The 14821-nt window shown below is 43.8% G+C and overlaps 1 protein-coding gene across 1 annotated transcript in view; it reads left to right on the top strand.

The window, feature by feature from the left end:
- The first annotated feature begins 470 nt into the window (after positions 1-470).
- The window catches only part of DPYS (dihydropyrimidinase), an 86955-nt gene continuing 72604 nt past the window's right edge, over positions 471-14821 (top strand). Inside the window, exons 1-2 of the mRNA XM_030863075.2 lie at positions 471-734; positions 14478-14636. Of these exons, the coding sequence (XP_030718935.1) occupies positions 471-734; positions 14478-14636 (423 nt within the window). The remainder of the gene's footprint in view (positions 735-14477; positions 14637-14821) is intronic.

Genomic DNA, 14821 nt, shown 5'->3' with positions numbered 1-14821 from the left:
GGGCGTGGGTGTTTTCATTGTTGCTGGTGGTGTCTGTCTGTCTGTCTCCCTCCCTTCCTCTCTCTCTCTGCCTGTCTCTCTGCGTTTTGGTACAGACACACTCTTTATAAAGGGAAGAAATGAGGTAGATTTTTTCCCCAAAGTGCCTTTTCTTAGAAAGGAAAACAAACGTCCCTCGTCTTTAAAACTACCTCCAAGACTTTTCCCTTCCAATGACTGGAAGGGAAAAATCTCGGTGTACATCTAGGGTCTGGACGTACACCTGGATTCAGGGCGGCAGAACTTTCAGGTCTGAAGCCCGCTGACCTCGGGGTCCGCCCCAGCCTTTCACGCAGGCCCAGCCCCCCGGGGGTGGAGCCTCTCCTCCCCCGCCCCCTCGCAGCGGGTCCTTGATAAACCCGGAGCCCGGCCCGGGCGTCCTCCCTGTGCCCCCGGGAGGAGGGCGGCCCGCAGCGCGTGCGACGCTCGCCATGGCGGCGCCGTCGCGACTCCTGATACGCGGGGGGCGCGTGGTCAACGACGACTCCTCGCAGGTGGCCGACGTGCTGGTGGAGGACGGCGTGGTGCGGGCGCTGGGGCGCGACCTGCTGCCGCCCGGGGACGCGCCGGCCGGGCTGCGGGTCCTAGACGCCGCCGGCAAGCTGGTCTTGCCCGGCGGCATCGACACGCACACGCACATGCAGTTCCCCTTCATGGGCTCGCGGTCCGTGGACGACTTCTACCAGGGCACCAAGGTACACGCCTCGCTGCGCCCTGCACGCCGGGACGCCCGCCGAGCCCTCGGCCGCCTCTGAGGCTGCGCCCCCGGGGCCTGGCTGGGCGGGCTTGCGCCGCGCGGGGGTTTGAGGGGGCGTGAGCGAGCCGCGGAGGGTCAAGGCGCCCACGCTGAGCTTCCTTCTTCTAGGTGGCCCTCCTCGGTGGCATCAGCCAAAGCCGCCCCCTTCTCTCTTTGGGTAATTGGCAGGTTTATGGCAGCCTATTCCCGCACCCTCGTTTCTCTGCACTCCTCCCCCAGAACCTCTCTTTTTCACTGGGTGTTCTGTGGAAGTCCACAAGGCCTCCATAAAATCGATAGACTCTTTTAAGTCAACACTCCCAGCCGTTTGTCCCCATCATCCATCCCCAGCCCAAACCGAGTGAAAAATCCACTCACCTAGAAGTTACTGGCGTCACTCACACGTTGGCAGTGCGCGGAGGGTGATAGTGAAGAGCCCACGCGTCCACAGTCTTTGCCTCCACCCCCCAGCCGAAAAAGTACGACGTGGACAAGGGTTTCCAAGAGAACTGTTGCAGAAATGGTCTCCCAGCACTCACACTTGACCTGTCCCCACCACTTCTCCGACGTGCTTGCCCCAGGGACATTAAACACAGACCCTGATTCTTGCTGTTTGAGCACCTGCATCTTTACTGATGGTGTAGGAGGATCAGATCACAGGTCCCCAGGTGAGGGAGGCTTGGGTTTCTCTAGACACAAAGGCTTGGAGGCTCAGTCTATGAACAGAACCTTAAACGGATCTTCAGAGCTCCCGAAACCAAAGGAGATGCACAGGGCAGCCTTACAGGAACATAAAGTTAAAACTGCCCGCAGCACTTTGGCTGGAGCCAAACCTACACCCTCCTTGAGGCTTGCGTTTGGGGATGTGGTGGGAGAAACGGCTCCTTGCAAAGTGGAAGTATCGATATCCTTAAGGTCTAAGCTGTCACTCACGGATGCGCGGGTTTTTCCTGGTGGGCCACGCCCTGGTGTGTGTGAAACAGATCGGTCTGTTTAGTGCAGGTACAGGCTGCAAACACTTTCAGAGCAGTTTTGAGGATATATCCGTTACCCAACCGATTTCTAACAGTTTCACTCTCCCTACACCTCTCTCCCTCCACGTTCCCCAGTCCTCTAGGATAGACCAGAATGTTTCACACAAAAAAGAACCATCTGACCCAGAGAGAGGGGTCTGGGGCAGGCTGCTGGCGCCAATATTTGCAAAGCGTCCTCCTAGTTACTAATTATCAACCTTTACCATCAGGACAATGGTCAAAGTCGTTTGTAGGAAGGATTGTTATCTGTTGTGAAGAGTATTCATTTTTCTCTCTTGCTAAAACGTGAAATTTGCTAAATTTCAATGAATTTATGTCGACATTTAAAATACGTTTTTTTAGATATCCAAGCTATACACGATTATAGACAATTGGAAAAAAATAATAAGAAAGTAGAAAGAGGAAAAGTATTACCCATAATTCCCACTCAGTGACAACCAGTGTTTCGGTGTATTGTCTTTATGGTTTTCATGTGCTTTATTTTACATAATTGAGGTTGTATTGTGCATGTGTGTATGAATGTGTGTACCTGTATTATAAAAGTTTTGTAACCTGTTGTATTCAGTTATAGTACATGCACTTTCTGTTATCACAGACTCGTCATTCACTAAGTGCATTGCTGATGGCAGGGGACCTGCTGCTGTGGCTGACCATCAGTCAGCAGGCCCACTAGCATTATTCCCCCTCATTATTTCCCTTTCTCTGATCAGGGTTCTAGATCAGAAACAGCCAAGAAGCGGGGTTAGAGTGTTGCCAGGGCAGGACATTCCTTCTCATTCTCAAGCTTATCTGTGCGTGCCCCAAGACCCTGGGAGGGGGTTCTTAGTTTTCTATCTGTTCTTGGCCATTCTGGGATTCCAGTGTGGAGAGATTTACGATTCCATACTTAGAAGGCAGGCTTTTGTAGCATATTATGTATAGTCTGTTCTCACCATCTGAAAGAACTTACCAGTTGATTCTCTAGGCGTTTCTGTACTTAAAGGTTGTCAAAACATTAAAGGAAAACATGTTTTTCATGAGCTTAGGATCACAAGCAGAAAATGATATGGTCCGAGATAAGGTCAAAGATTTAGCAAAGACTAAATTCACGTGGAACATGAAACAGTACTCACAAAAGGGCAAAGTTGCAAAAGTCTACTGCAGAATTGGTTGGTTGAATCCCAGGATATCCCCATGCCACAAACAGATGAGGCTCCCTAAAATGGAACCAGCCAGGTAAATACAGATAGACATGAGCGTTAAAGTATTGGCCTGAGTTCTGAAAGAAGGGCATTGTGGAGTTCTTTTGTCCTCTTTTCTAGAGTCTTCACGATAATTCCCAAGGCAATGTTGATGGAGTTTCTGGTTTGGGGAAACAGGGACACAGAAGTCTTTTGTAAATGCTCCTCATAAGATGAAAAGCATCTTATGAATACTGTTAAGTAACATTTACTTTATCAAGTCCGTGCTATGTACTAGACACTGTGCTAAGCTGTGCATTGTCTTCCAACAATCCCAGGTGCCATTGTCTACTCTTTGCAGTTGAAGAAACTGAAACTTAAGTCACTTGCCCAAGGTCGCACACCTGGTAAGTGGCAGAGTGGCTCTTCAAATTCAGGACTGCCTGCCATCCCTAGAGCTCTTACCTACTAGGTTCTCTTCCTTTCTGAAATGATGATTGAAAAAAAGTCTAATGTTTAGATTCGTCAGAATGGCAGTAGGTAGATGAAAAAGCTGTGAATGTAAGGTGTGTGTTACTGTGAGATGTCTTTTGTCAAAGACAGAGCAAAGTCATCTTTCAGAAATACACTAGCCCTTCTTTACCTTCCCGACACTGTAGGCAGTTAAGTTTGTCAAAATAAATACACATCTCACCGTGTGGGTTTGTGAGACATTTATACATGCATTTATAGCCACATCATCCCTAAGGCTACAGAAATGATTACCTTAAGTACGGAAAGCTATAAAGTAAGAACGATATATCATGCTTTCAGGAGATGGGCCCCAAAAGGTTAGACCAACAGCTGTGTGCTTCCTGCAAGCATAATGCTAACCATTTATAATATCTGACAAACACAAGGGATACTATTTGTGGTGTTCTATGTATTGATCACTAGATTGTGATGGACCCCAGTTTTAAAAATGAAATATAGTTCAACCAAAGGTTACATATTTTGGAAATCTAATTCATGTCAGAGGTAGGTTTAAAGCTTATAATTGATTTATTAATTACAGGTAAAAGCTTTCCATCTGATGTAAGTAATGGAAATAGCATTCTGCTTTAAAGAAATCATATTTCATTTTGTTGGTCTAGACTAGATGTACAGTGGTCTTCCAGTAATTCAGTATCCATCGTGAAAGACAATGGGATTTTTTTATTCAAATGGGTATTGAAAATGAGATAAACTTGAAGGAAATATGACTTTGCTTTTACTACATCCTGTGATAAGAGAATGAATTAAAAGAACTTGGCCAGTCTTCAAATATATGTATTTGTATTCAGACATAGATACAGCTTGGAGTGGGTGGACTCACATTAAAAACCTGACAGCATCAGTAGCTGGCAAAAGGATCTTTTTTTTTTTTTTTAATTGAGAAAATGCAGAACACTTTTTTTGTGAAGGACAAAAAGTCCTCAAAATTATCAAGAGAGAAGATTATACTTTGCTCTGGAACATTTTGGTAAAATGCCATGGAGGTGATTACTTACAATAAGTCAGTGGAAGGTATACGATTAAGCACATATTTATGGCTGTATTTATAGAGCTTCCTCAGCTGGTAGAAGAGCTGTGATTCAGAGAGCTTGGTTACAAACCAAATCCCTTTTTCCGTTTCTTGCTGGAGCTCCAGGATGGTTTTCAGAAGCTGTGCTTGCTGACTGCATGACCTTGGGCAAGTCACTTCCTCTACTGGTATTGTCAGCATTTCCATATCTGTAAAACAAGGCAATAGTTAGAACATCTCGGATTAAATTTTTTTTTAAGTAATGAAAAATACATATATTTATCATTCAGGAAAATGCTGGAGCATTATATTCACTTATCATACATAGTTGAATGAAGACACTGCTTTTTTTTTTTAAAAAAAGGAAAATACAGAAGAGTATAAAGAAAAATAATATCTAAATCATCTATAATTTCAACATTTTGCTTTTAACATTTTCCTTTCAGATTTTTCTTTTTGGGGGCACGTATACACATTTTTCCTTCTACTAAATGGTGCATACACTTTGGAATCAGCCTTGTTCGTTAAACCTTTCACCCACGGCCTTCACTGCTGTCAGAGAACGTGATTTCTGTGGCCTGTTGACTTCTCCGAGGCTGAGTCCCAGATCTTTCTCTCTGGTCTTGTATCTCTTCCGCGTCAGGCTTCCATTTCTGCCCATCTGACAATGAATGTCCCACAGGCGCCTCAAACTTCAGGTGCCCAAGTTTATCCTTCTCTTCAAGTGCTCGACCCATTTTTCATCCTCTGTTTCCCCAACTGTTAACAGCTCCACTCCCATCTTGTTCGTGTTGGACATTTTGGTGGCTTCCAGCTTTTTTGGCTTGTGCATAACAATGTTGTGACGTAATTTATCACTCAGATTCCTCATGATTGACGTAGAAATCACCTCTCAGGGTGCAATGCCTGGGCCAGTGAGTGTTCGATCCATCCTAAAGGAGTCTAACGCATACATCCAGATTGCCCTTCAATTTATGCCCCCCTCCCAGCAATACATCCTAATTCCCATCTCACTGCGTCCTAGCTAATTGTGGATATTTACTTTTTAAAAATCTATGCAAATTTAGTAGGAAAAACATAGAATTTCTTAATGTTTTTAAACAAGCATTTCTTTAATTGCTTGTAAGGCTGAGCTTTGAACATTCTTGTGTTAATAAGTTCCATGTTCCAGCTGTAAGAGTGTATAATTCTGTGATTTCCTTCAGTGGCTATTTACTGATTACAAAGTTACTCTTTGCACTAATCAGAGGAAGAAAATAAAACCATCTCAAAGATTAATTTGAAACCACTTGATACTAAATAGGGCTTTGGCCCTATTGAAGGTAGTGTGTGTTAGGAATCCTTTCACTGAATTTTACAGAATCTGGGACTTACCTTCTTTCAGTTTTCATACTTGAGTTTTGCATGCTTTCCACTTCCACTGCTTGTTTTCTCCCTCACTTATCTGGACTGCATGCCTTCAGTGTCTGACAGAGGTGGTCAGGATTCAAGCTTTCCTTGACGTTGCTGTCGGGAAAGAAAAATTTTTCCTCTAACCTCTTATGTTTAGTTTTTGGGGGCCCACAAATTAAACTGACAAAAGACAGATTCACAAGAGAAAAGACAGATTTTTAAAATTCATGTACATTCAGTGCAAGTTCACAGAAAAATGTGCTTCAAGGAGGCGGTTAGAATTGGGGACTTCTATATCACCTTAACAAGGGAAGGGGAGGGGAAGAAGGGCACCTATGGAAAAACAAATGACTTTTAGGAAAGACCAGTGGGTTCTTAGGGGAATAGCTGGCGATACGATAGTTCATGACGAGGTCTATTTAGGTGCAGTGCAGGCTTCTAGTCTCAGGTGGTAAGAGTCATCTTCCTGGAGAGGCATTTATGACAATTCAGTTCTTTTGAAAAGCTCTGCTTTTAGGCAGGTAAGGGAGTTCAGGAAAAAAAGCCTATTCTCAAATGCCTGCAGCTCAAAATGATTTTTATGCCACAGTGGCACATTCTGGACCTTGTCACTGCCGTCTAATATGGAATAACCTTAAGCCAAGGAATTTTCAAGTTGATAGTTACGTTCCATGAATTCAGTCAACAAATCGTTCTTGGAAACCCACTGCGTGCCAGGCATTATGGTTGGGGTTATAGAGATGCAAACTGTGGTCTTTGCTCGCAATGGCAGACAGACTGGAGGTATATGGGGTTCTAATTTATCTTGGCTTTAATAATAAATTATATACAGTGGACTTTTGGACTTGTAGACTTAACTTGGACAATTTGTGACTATTTTTGAGTAAACAGGTTTTGACCTGGCGTTTTCCCTTGTGCTTGGTCACCATTCCTAATTGCTGGCATCGCTGGGCTGCATTTCCAATAAGTGAGCCTCTGCCACTCCCCAGAGCCTTCTCCTCAACACCGTCTTGTGCTTTTATTCAGATGTCACGTAACAGTTGAGGGAGGACACTGCAATTTTTCTGTTATGTTTCATTGCATCTAATAGAGGAATTTCACGTTATAGTGATAGTCATGAGTTCCTGAGCCCTGAGGATCTGTTCACACGTAAAAGCTTAAAATAAAACAAACCATAGTCTTTTCTTAAAAACAGGAAATTATTGGAGGCATAGATGTAGAAATAGACTGTAATTCTGTTTTGTTAAAAGTCCTGGTTAACGCTGATTAGGTAATGGGCTTGGGACAAAACTGAGCGTTCAGCTTTCAAGTGTGCTCAGAGTCTACATTCTACAGTAACATTTTCATAGAAGGATTTTAGAAACCACACAGCCAGATGAAAGTTCCCTAGACCATGCCAGTGTGCAGCCACGGTTAAGAGTCACTGGACTAGGTAGAGAGGGGACAGGGAGAGAAGAGTATGGGTGACTCGTCTCTCTGAGGTGGAAAGGAACTCAGATCGTGCAGGGCTTTATGGGCTGTGTAATAATTGTTTTCTTCATCCTGAGAGCAGAGGGAAGTCAATAACAGCTTGGAAGTGGCCCAGACTAGCTGGTCTAGTCTAGTCAGAAGATGAGGGTGGCACAGGGCAACGGAGGTGCAGATGCAGGAAGTATGGAGACTCATGGAGTATGTAGGGGAGGGGATAGGTTGCTGATGGATTGGATTTGGGGATGTAGGGAAGGGAACAGGTAGACGTCAAGGGTGCCTCTTGAGTCTGTGGTTTGCACAGTGGGATGGGTGACGGTGTGATTAATGTTTCACATTTGGGGCGGCAAGGAGTGTGGAGAGGCACTGTGGAGGACATCTTTACAAAGCTGGATATGCTTCTAGAGTTGGAACGTAAACTGGGATCATGAAGTTTGTTTTCATAAGTCTTAGTGACTATGAGAAATCTGAAAATTCAGCCACTTGTTTTTCTCCCTAAGGCTCAAATGTACTGCTGGATTTCTTTTTGTTTTATTTGGGTCGAGCAGGTCCTCTGATAAATTTTAGTGAAACAAAGTTACTTGTTTGTTCTAGGATGAGCTTAGAAATGAAAATTCAGTGACACCATAAAAGGAAAGAAAATCTTTGGGATGCTTTCAATAATGATTTACAACCTAATACAGTCTTAAATAAAATCTTGTGTTCTGTCATATTATGACCCCACTTTTGGTTAAGAGTTTATCCCAATTTATGTTCTATCACGTTTCCACCTAAGACAGCACATGCTCTTTTCCTCTCAAGAGAAGGTTTTAGATAGATTGGAAGATTTTCAAGGGAGAACAGCCAAAGTAATTAGGAGCCGAAAGAACTGATTTATGAGCCAAGATTAGAAAAGGCAAACGCATTTTGTTTGGCTGACTGACAAATAAAGGAGAAGTCAGTCAGCAATACAAAGGAAACAATTAGGTTTTGTATAAGAATATGAAAGAAATTTTCACCCTTTACTGGTTCCCCCTCCCGTAAACTCTCTTCATTCTTCAGACGTTGACCCTGGTGAACATTTTGTGAAGTGGATCTAGAAGCATCTGATGTTAAAAGCAATTCAATGAATACTGAAAATATCCAAGGTGGGCTAGGAATGAGATGTTCGGATGAGTTGGTTTGCTGGGTAAAGTTAATTATCCCACGGCTAACAAGTGTGTGAAGGCCAAGAAGCACTAATATGGGCCTTTCCTTGTAATAACTCTTTTAGGGGCGCATTATTTCAATGGCAGTTGTTGCAGTGATGAACATCACGTGAGCTTAATACAGTTGTGTCTCATTTGTGAATTTACAATTTATAATTTGATGGGACTTGTTTTGTCTTGGTATGGCTTTGGGTTTCCTAAATGCTTGATTCATTTTACCAACTTATGCCTTTCTCCAAGTAACGATTCACTGATGACCCGGGGCAACAGGCTGGAAGTCAGATCACACTAAGTGGAAGATCGGATAAGGGGGAATGGCCTGCCTAGGGTTGAGGCCCAGAGTAGGCTGAATGTAAGAGCTCCTGCTCAAAGCTCTGTCCTCCTCCATGTTCCCAGTGAGAATTCACCAGCTGTGTGACCCTGGAGAGTCATTTGACCTCTCTGAGCCTCAGTATCCTCAACTGTAAAATAAGAAAAGCAATTTTACCTCTCAGGACCATAGCAAGGCTTCATTCAATGAGCTAATGTGTGTAAGATGCTTAACCCAGGACCGGGCGTTTGAACAAGCTCTTCTTTCAAGAGGCAGATACTTCCCGGGAGGGGCAGGTCTCCTTCACAAACCTCCTGGTGTCCCCTCTAAGTGGGATTACAGAACTGCAGCTCTGGCACGTGGCTCCCCGGATCCAGTGGAAAGAAGGGAACATTTCAGACCTTGAAGTAATAGTCAGGGGTTTGAGATAACTTTGGGCAGCCAAGGGACCCTGGGTAACCAGAGAGAACCGAAGAGGCAGGAGGAAGAAAGAGGTTCAAAGGAGACTGGGGCGCTGACAGTGCCCGACCACTGTTTGCCAGGTCCCAGGGTAGCAGCCAGGATCCCTGCGGCAGGTGGATGGATAAAGCCCCAGGGGTTTGGAAAAAGACAGGTTCCGTTATCAATCCACTGCCTAGGATTGGCCCAGGCTGTCCTGTCCCAGGCACTATAGTTTTTCTAGATCTGTTCCCGTTTTGGGGTGAGAAGAAGGAGGAAGTTAGGGAGGAGAAACAGGACGAGAAGAAACCAAAGAAGACGAGTGGCTGCTCCTTTTCTGTTCATTAGGGAGACAGAGCAGCTGGGATAAATCCTTATTTATGGGCTTTTAAATGATAGCCCCAGGAATTTCAATTTGCTGTAGTTAAAAAACAAAGTGGCCATTTGACCGTCACATCTTCAGTCTCATAGGAGGCCCATCGAAGTTGAGCTACTTAGTTTATATGGCATATACATGCATACCTGGATTTGTATCACATATATGTAAAATCTTTATTTTTTCTTCTTTTGAAAGTTAGGCTTTGTTATAGAAAATGTAGCAACTATTGAAGAGAAAATGTAACTAGAGGAAAATTAAAAGGATCCGTAGTCACTCCACCCAGACACAGCCAGTGGCTCAGACCTGTTTTGTTTTCTTGCTAAGGGTTGGCATGTTCTGGAGCATGTCGCCGTGGCTTCGCTCTCTCCGGTTATTTCCCCTGACCTTGGGACCCCTCTGGCATCCTCTGCAAGGTGACTGCCACGTCCTCCTCCTGCGTTTGAGTGTTCGTCAGCATCAGGGCTGCGTTTCTCTGTCTGTAAACACACAGAGTGGACATGTGCCCGAGCACCTCATGCTCAGGGTGTCCACAGAATTCATGCTCCCTCCAAAGACCAGATCGGCTGCCCTCCTCTGGCCCCTCGTCTGCCACCTCTCAGTCACTGCAGTCAAAATCAGCTCCTGGACTCCCGTCACCCCCTTAGACAGCCAGCCACTGCCTTGCCTTCTTCTGGGAACCATTGCTTCACACATCCCAGTCATCTGTTTTTAAAGTACAGTTGGTGTACGGTAGTACGTTGGTTTCAGGTGTACAGCACAGTGAGTCAGTGTTTTTGCAGATTATACTCCATTATAGGCTATTACAAGATAATGGGTATAATTCCCTGGGCTGTACAGTGTATCCTTGTTGCTTATCTGTTCTATACATAGTTGTTTGTATCTCTTAATCCCATACTTCTAATTTGTCCCTCCCCATCTTCCTTCTCTCCTTTGATAACCACAAGTTTGTGTTCTCTACCTGTGAGTCTGTTTCTCTTTTGCGTGTACATTCTGCCCTTTACCACTCTGCTGCTGATGCTTCCTCACGGACCCTTTTCTCAGAGTTTCCCCCCTGCTGTCAACTGTTACTGAAAGCACTGGCTCTGGAGCCCAATGACCTGGGTCCAGTCTTGCCTTTGTTGTTCTCTAGCTGTGAGAGGTGGGGAGTTACTTCACGGTGCTGTTCTCAGTTTCCTCAACTCTAAAAAGGAGTTAACAGTGCGACCTGCTGCAGAGCTCATGAGATGGTGAAAGCACTTAGAACATCAGTATAGTTCCTGGCACATAATAAGCGCTCACTACAAGTTAGATACTATTACCCTTATTGGCAACTGCACATTTATGTCCTAATGCTAATTCAAATCCCAGCTTCCTCTGAATTCCCAGGAGTCTTTTCCTCTTCTAGGGAGCTTATCAATTTTAACTCCCCTTTAGCAATTCCTATATCACATTTACTATGGAAGTGTACTTGCTACCTATTAATACCATCTGATTATTTTATTATAGTTGTTTGTGCCTGTTTCTGTCTCCCCCTCTAGATGGTCTGATTATTTGTGTGTGTCTGATTATTAGTGTGTCACATGGTGGAGTGACCAGGTGAACCACTGGGGGGTCCAGTTTCTTCCATTTAGTCCCTTAGTCCTTGCTCTGTACAAGATCAAGAAATGGGCAGATCAAGAAATGGGCAGTGTCAAAACACAAGAAACTGGTGATGTTGGTTGCTTCCTGGAAGTCAGAACTGGAGGGAAGACTTTTCATTGCATTGTGTGTAACAGCCCACTCACTCCCTGTAATGGCTTACTTGGGTAGACAGTTTTTTGGTAATAATTTTATTAAGATGTAATTGATATACAATACCAGTTAGCCATTTAGAGTGTACAGTTTAACGTTCTTTCGTATGTTCACAGAGCTGTGCAACCATCACCACAATCAATTTTGGAACATTTTTATCTCCCCAGAAAGAAGCCCATACCCTTTAGATAGCACCCCAACTTTCCCCAAGCCCTGGCTCCAGGCAACCACTATTCTACTTACTGTCTCTATGGATTTATCTCTTCTGGACATTTCATATAAACGGAATCATATGATATGTGATCTTTTGTGACTGGATTCTTTCACTTAGCGTCATGTTTTCAAGGTTCATCCAAGTTGTAGCAAGTGCATCAGAACCTCACTCCTTTGTATGGCCAAATAGTACTCCATTGTATGAATAGACCACGTTTTGTTTATCCATTCGTCAGTAGATGGGCATTTGGGTTGTTGCCACTTTTTGATTATTATGGATAATGCTGCTCTGAATATTTGTGTACAAGTTTTTGTGTGGACATGTTTTCATTTCTTTTGAGTATATACTTAGGAGTGGAATTGATGGGTCATATGGTAACTCTATGAGGAACTGCCAAACTATTTTCCACAGTGGCTGCATCATTTTATTTATATTTCTACCAGCACTGTATTTAGTTTCCCCACATCCTGCATGTGATAGACATTTAATATGGAAAGAATTGCTCTTTAAGCTTGATTTTCTAGTTCAGTAGACACTAAAAAAGTACTTTCTTCCGACACTTTAATTAACAGCACTCTTAGCAAAATGCCCTTCAGCCTCAAGGGGTACCTGTGAGAAGACATTTTAGAAGGGGGAAAGTGAGAAGGTTAATCTGCATTCAAATAAAAATATAGAGCCTAAGGAATTTTTTCTGGAATTGTCATTATACCAATAGGGATTTCTTAAGAAATGCAAATATGTATTGTTTTGCCATGCATAAGGCAGTTGTTTTCTAAAGATAAGGTACAGGATCCTGTATAAATAGTGAGATTTTTGAGAGCAAAAAGAGTTGGAGTGGGACCAAGTGACTTAAGGAAAAATAAAAATCCATTGCAGTAAGCAAGAACAAGGAGATAGAATGGAGCTAATGTAGCAGCTGGGACCTTGGGAGCACTCGGCATGTCTGGGGGGCCGTGAGTGGGGGGGAGGGTGACAGGGGTGCAGACCTGGGAGGGAAGCTGGTGGCACTCCCTTTTTTGTTGTAACATGACCATGTTTCTGGTGGTGAGATGAGTCAATGTATGAAAAGTGGGGAAATGCCTGATTCTAGAGCAGTGGTGCAAAGGCTCATCACTCCTTGTGGGCTGAAGCCTATGAAGCACTTACCATGAGTCAGACACTGTATTAAGCACTTTATATACGTCACGCCAATTCAATCCTCCCAACAACCCTAGGGTTCAGGTACAATTACTGTCCTCACTTTACAGGTTAGGAATCAAAGGCACACAGAGGTTAAGAAATTGCTGTCTACACTCGCATGTTCATTGCAGGATTATTCACAATAGTCTAGATATAGATAAGTTAACGTGTCCATCTGTGAATGAGTGGATAAAGGAAATATGGTGTATGTCTACACTGGAATATTATCCAGAAAGAGGGAAGTCCTGCCATTTGTGACAAAGTGGATGGACCTTGAGGACATTGTGCTAAGTGAAGTAAGTCAGACAGAGAAACACAGATATTATATGATCTCACTTATATGTGGAATCTAAAAAAGCCAGACTCAGAGAAACCAAGAGTAGAATGGTGGTTGCCAGGGGCTGGGGCGCATGGGGGGAATGGGGAGCTGTTGATCAAAGGACACAGCCTTCCAGTTATAAGATGAATAAGTTCTGGGGATCAAATGTGCAGAATGTACAGAACAATACTGTACAAGGAAAGAAGGAAGGAACGAATTAAGGAAGGAAGGGAAGGAGGAAGGAGGGAAGGAAGGGAGGAAGGAGGGAAGGAAGCGGTTAAGGAATTGCTCAGAGTACCATAGCTGACAAGTGCTGAATCTGAGCTGTGCCCTGGAACCAATAAGCCTCTTTGGTCGGCGCCCTTAACCAGTGCACTACTATATCCCTGCCTATGTTTTTTTTTTTTTTCACCTACATTGTCTGAACACAGCAGTTAAAAACACATTTAACCATCTTTTAATCTTAGTTTAAATGAAATCAAAGTCAGTAATTAGTCAATGATTTAATAACTTAATAGTTTTTAATCCAGTTGTAATGTAACATAGTGTAATATGCCAGGGGAAATAGAAGCTTCGAGGCAGATCGTGCAAGGCCTTGTAGATCATGTTAAAAAGATTCCATGCTATTCCAGGGGCAGTGAGAAGCATTCAGTTTTAAGTCTTGGAGTCAAGGGGTCACGTCTGTGCTTTGGAATTTCCCCCTAATTGCAAAAGGGGTTTGCATTGGAGGAAGTAAGAGCAAAACTGGGGACATAAAGATCAAGCTGAGGGGTGACATTAAGACCAGAGCATTGGAGATGGATTAGAGGGGACAGTTGAGAATTAAGGAAAGATTAAGGAGTCACCAGTTGGTTGTGGGGAATGAGGGTCAGGTGGGAATCACGTGAGTCTCCCAGGATTCTGTGTGGAACACAGTGTAGTTAGAGATACAGTTCACCAAGATTGATTCTAATGAAGTGGATTGTACAATGATGTTTTCTTGAGAAGAAAAATGTTTGAATCTTCTCCGTTTTTCCATTTTGGTTTTACTTTACAGCCTTCACTATTTTCTTTGGTCAAAGCCGTTTTCATTTCATCAGACGTGTCATTCATTTTGCAGAAGCAATTCCAGCTCTTTTAATACTTCAGACTTTAATTTATGGAACATCTATTCACGTCTCTCTAGATCTTTTAAACAGGCAGCATCTTTGTGCAATTTCCCGGACCCATCAAGTTTGCCCAAGTGCTTGCGAATGCCTGTTGTTCAAGGGGATAAATGACTCAGCTAGAAAACTGATGGCTAACCTGTTGAAACTCTTTTGTGATTGCAGGCTGCCCTGGCAGGCGGCACCACCATGATCATTGATTTTGCCATTCCTCACAAAGGCCACTCCCTCATCGAGGCCTTCGAGACCTGGCGAAGCTGGGCTGATCCCAAAGTCTGCTGTGACTACAGCCTTCATGTGGCGGTGACATGGTGGAGCGAGCAGGTGAACCACTGGGGATCCAGTTTCTTCCATTTAGTCCTTTAGTCCTTGTTCTGTGCAAAGGTCAAGGAACAGGCAATGTCAAAACGTAAGAAACTGGTGATGTTGGTGGCTTCCTGGAAGTCAGAGTTGGAGGGAAGACTTTTCACTGCATACTCTTTTGTACTGTTTGAATTTTAAATCATGTG

This window comes from Globicephala melas, chromosome 17 (assembly GCF_963455315.2).
Source record: "Globicephala melas chromosome 17, mGloMel1.2, whole genome shotgun sequence".
Taxonomy (NCBI): domain Eukaryota; kingdom Metazoa; phylum Chordata; class Mammalia; order Artiodactyla; family Delphinidae; genus Globicephala; species Globicephala melas.
Note: the sequence above shows the minus strand (reverse complement) of the source record. Positions and strands in the feature narration are given on the sequence as shown.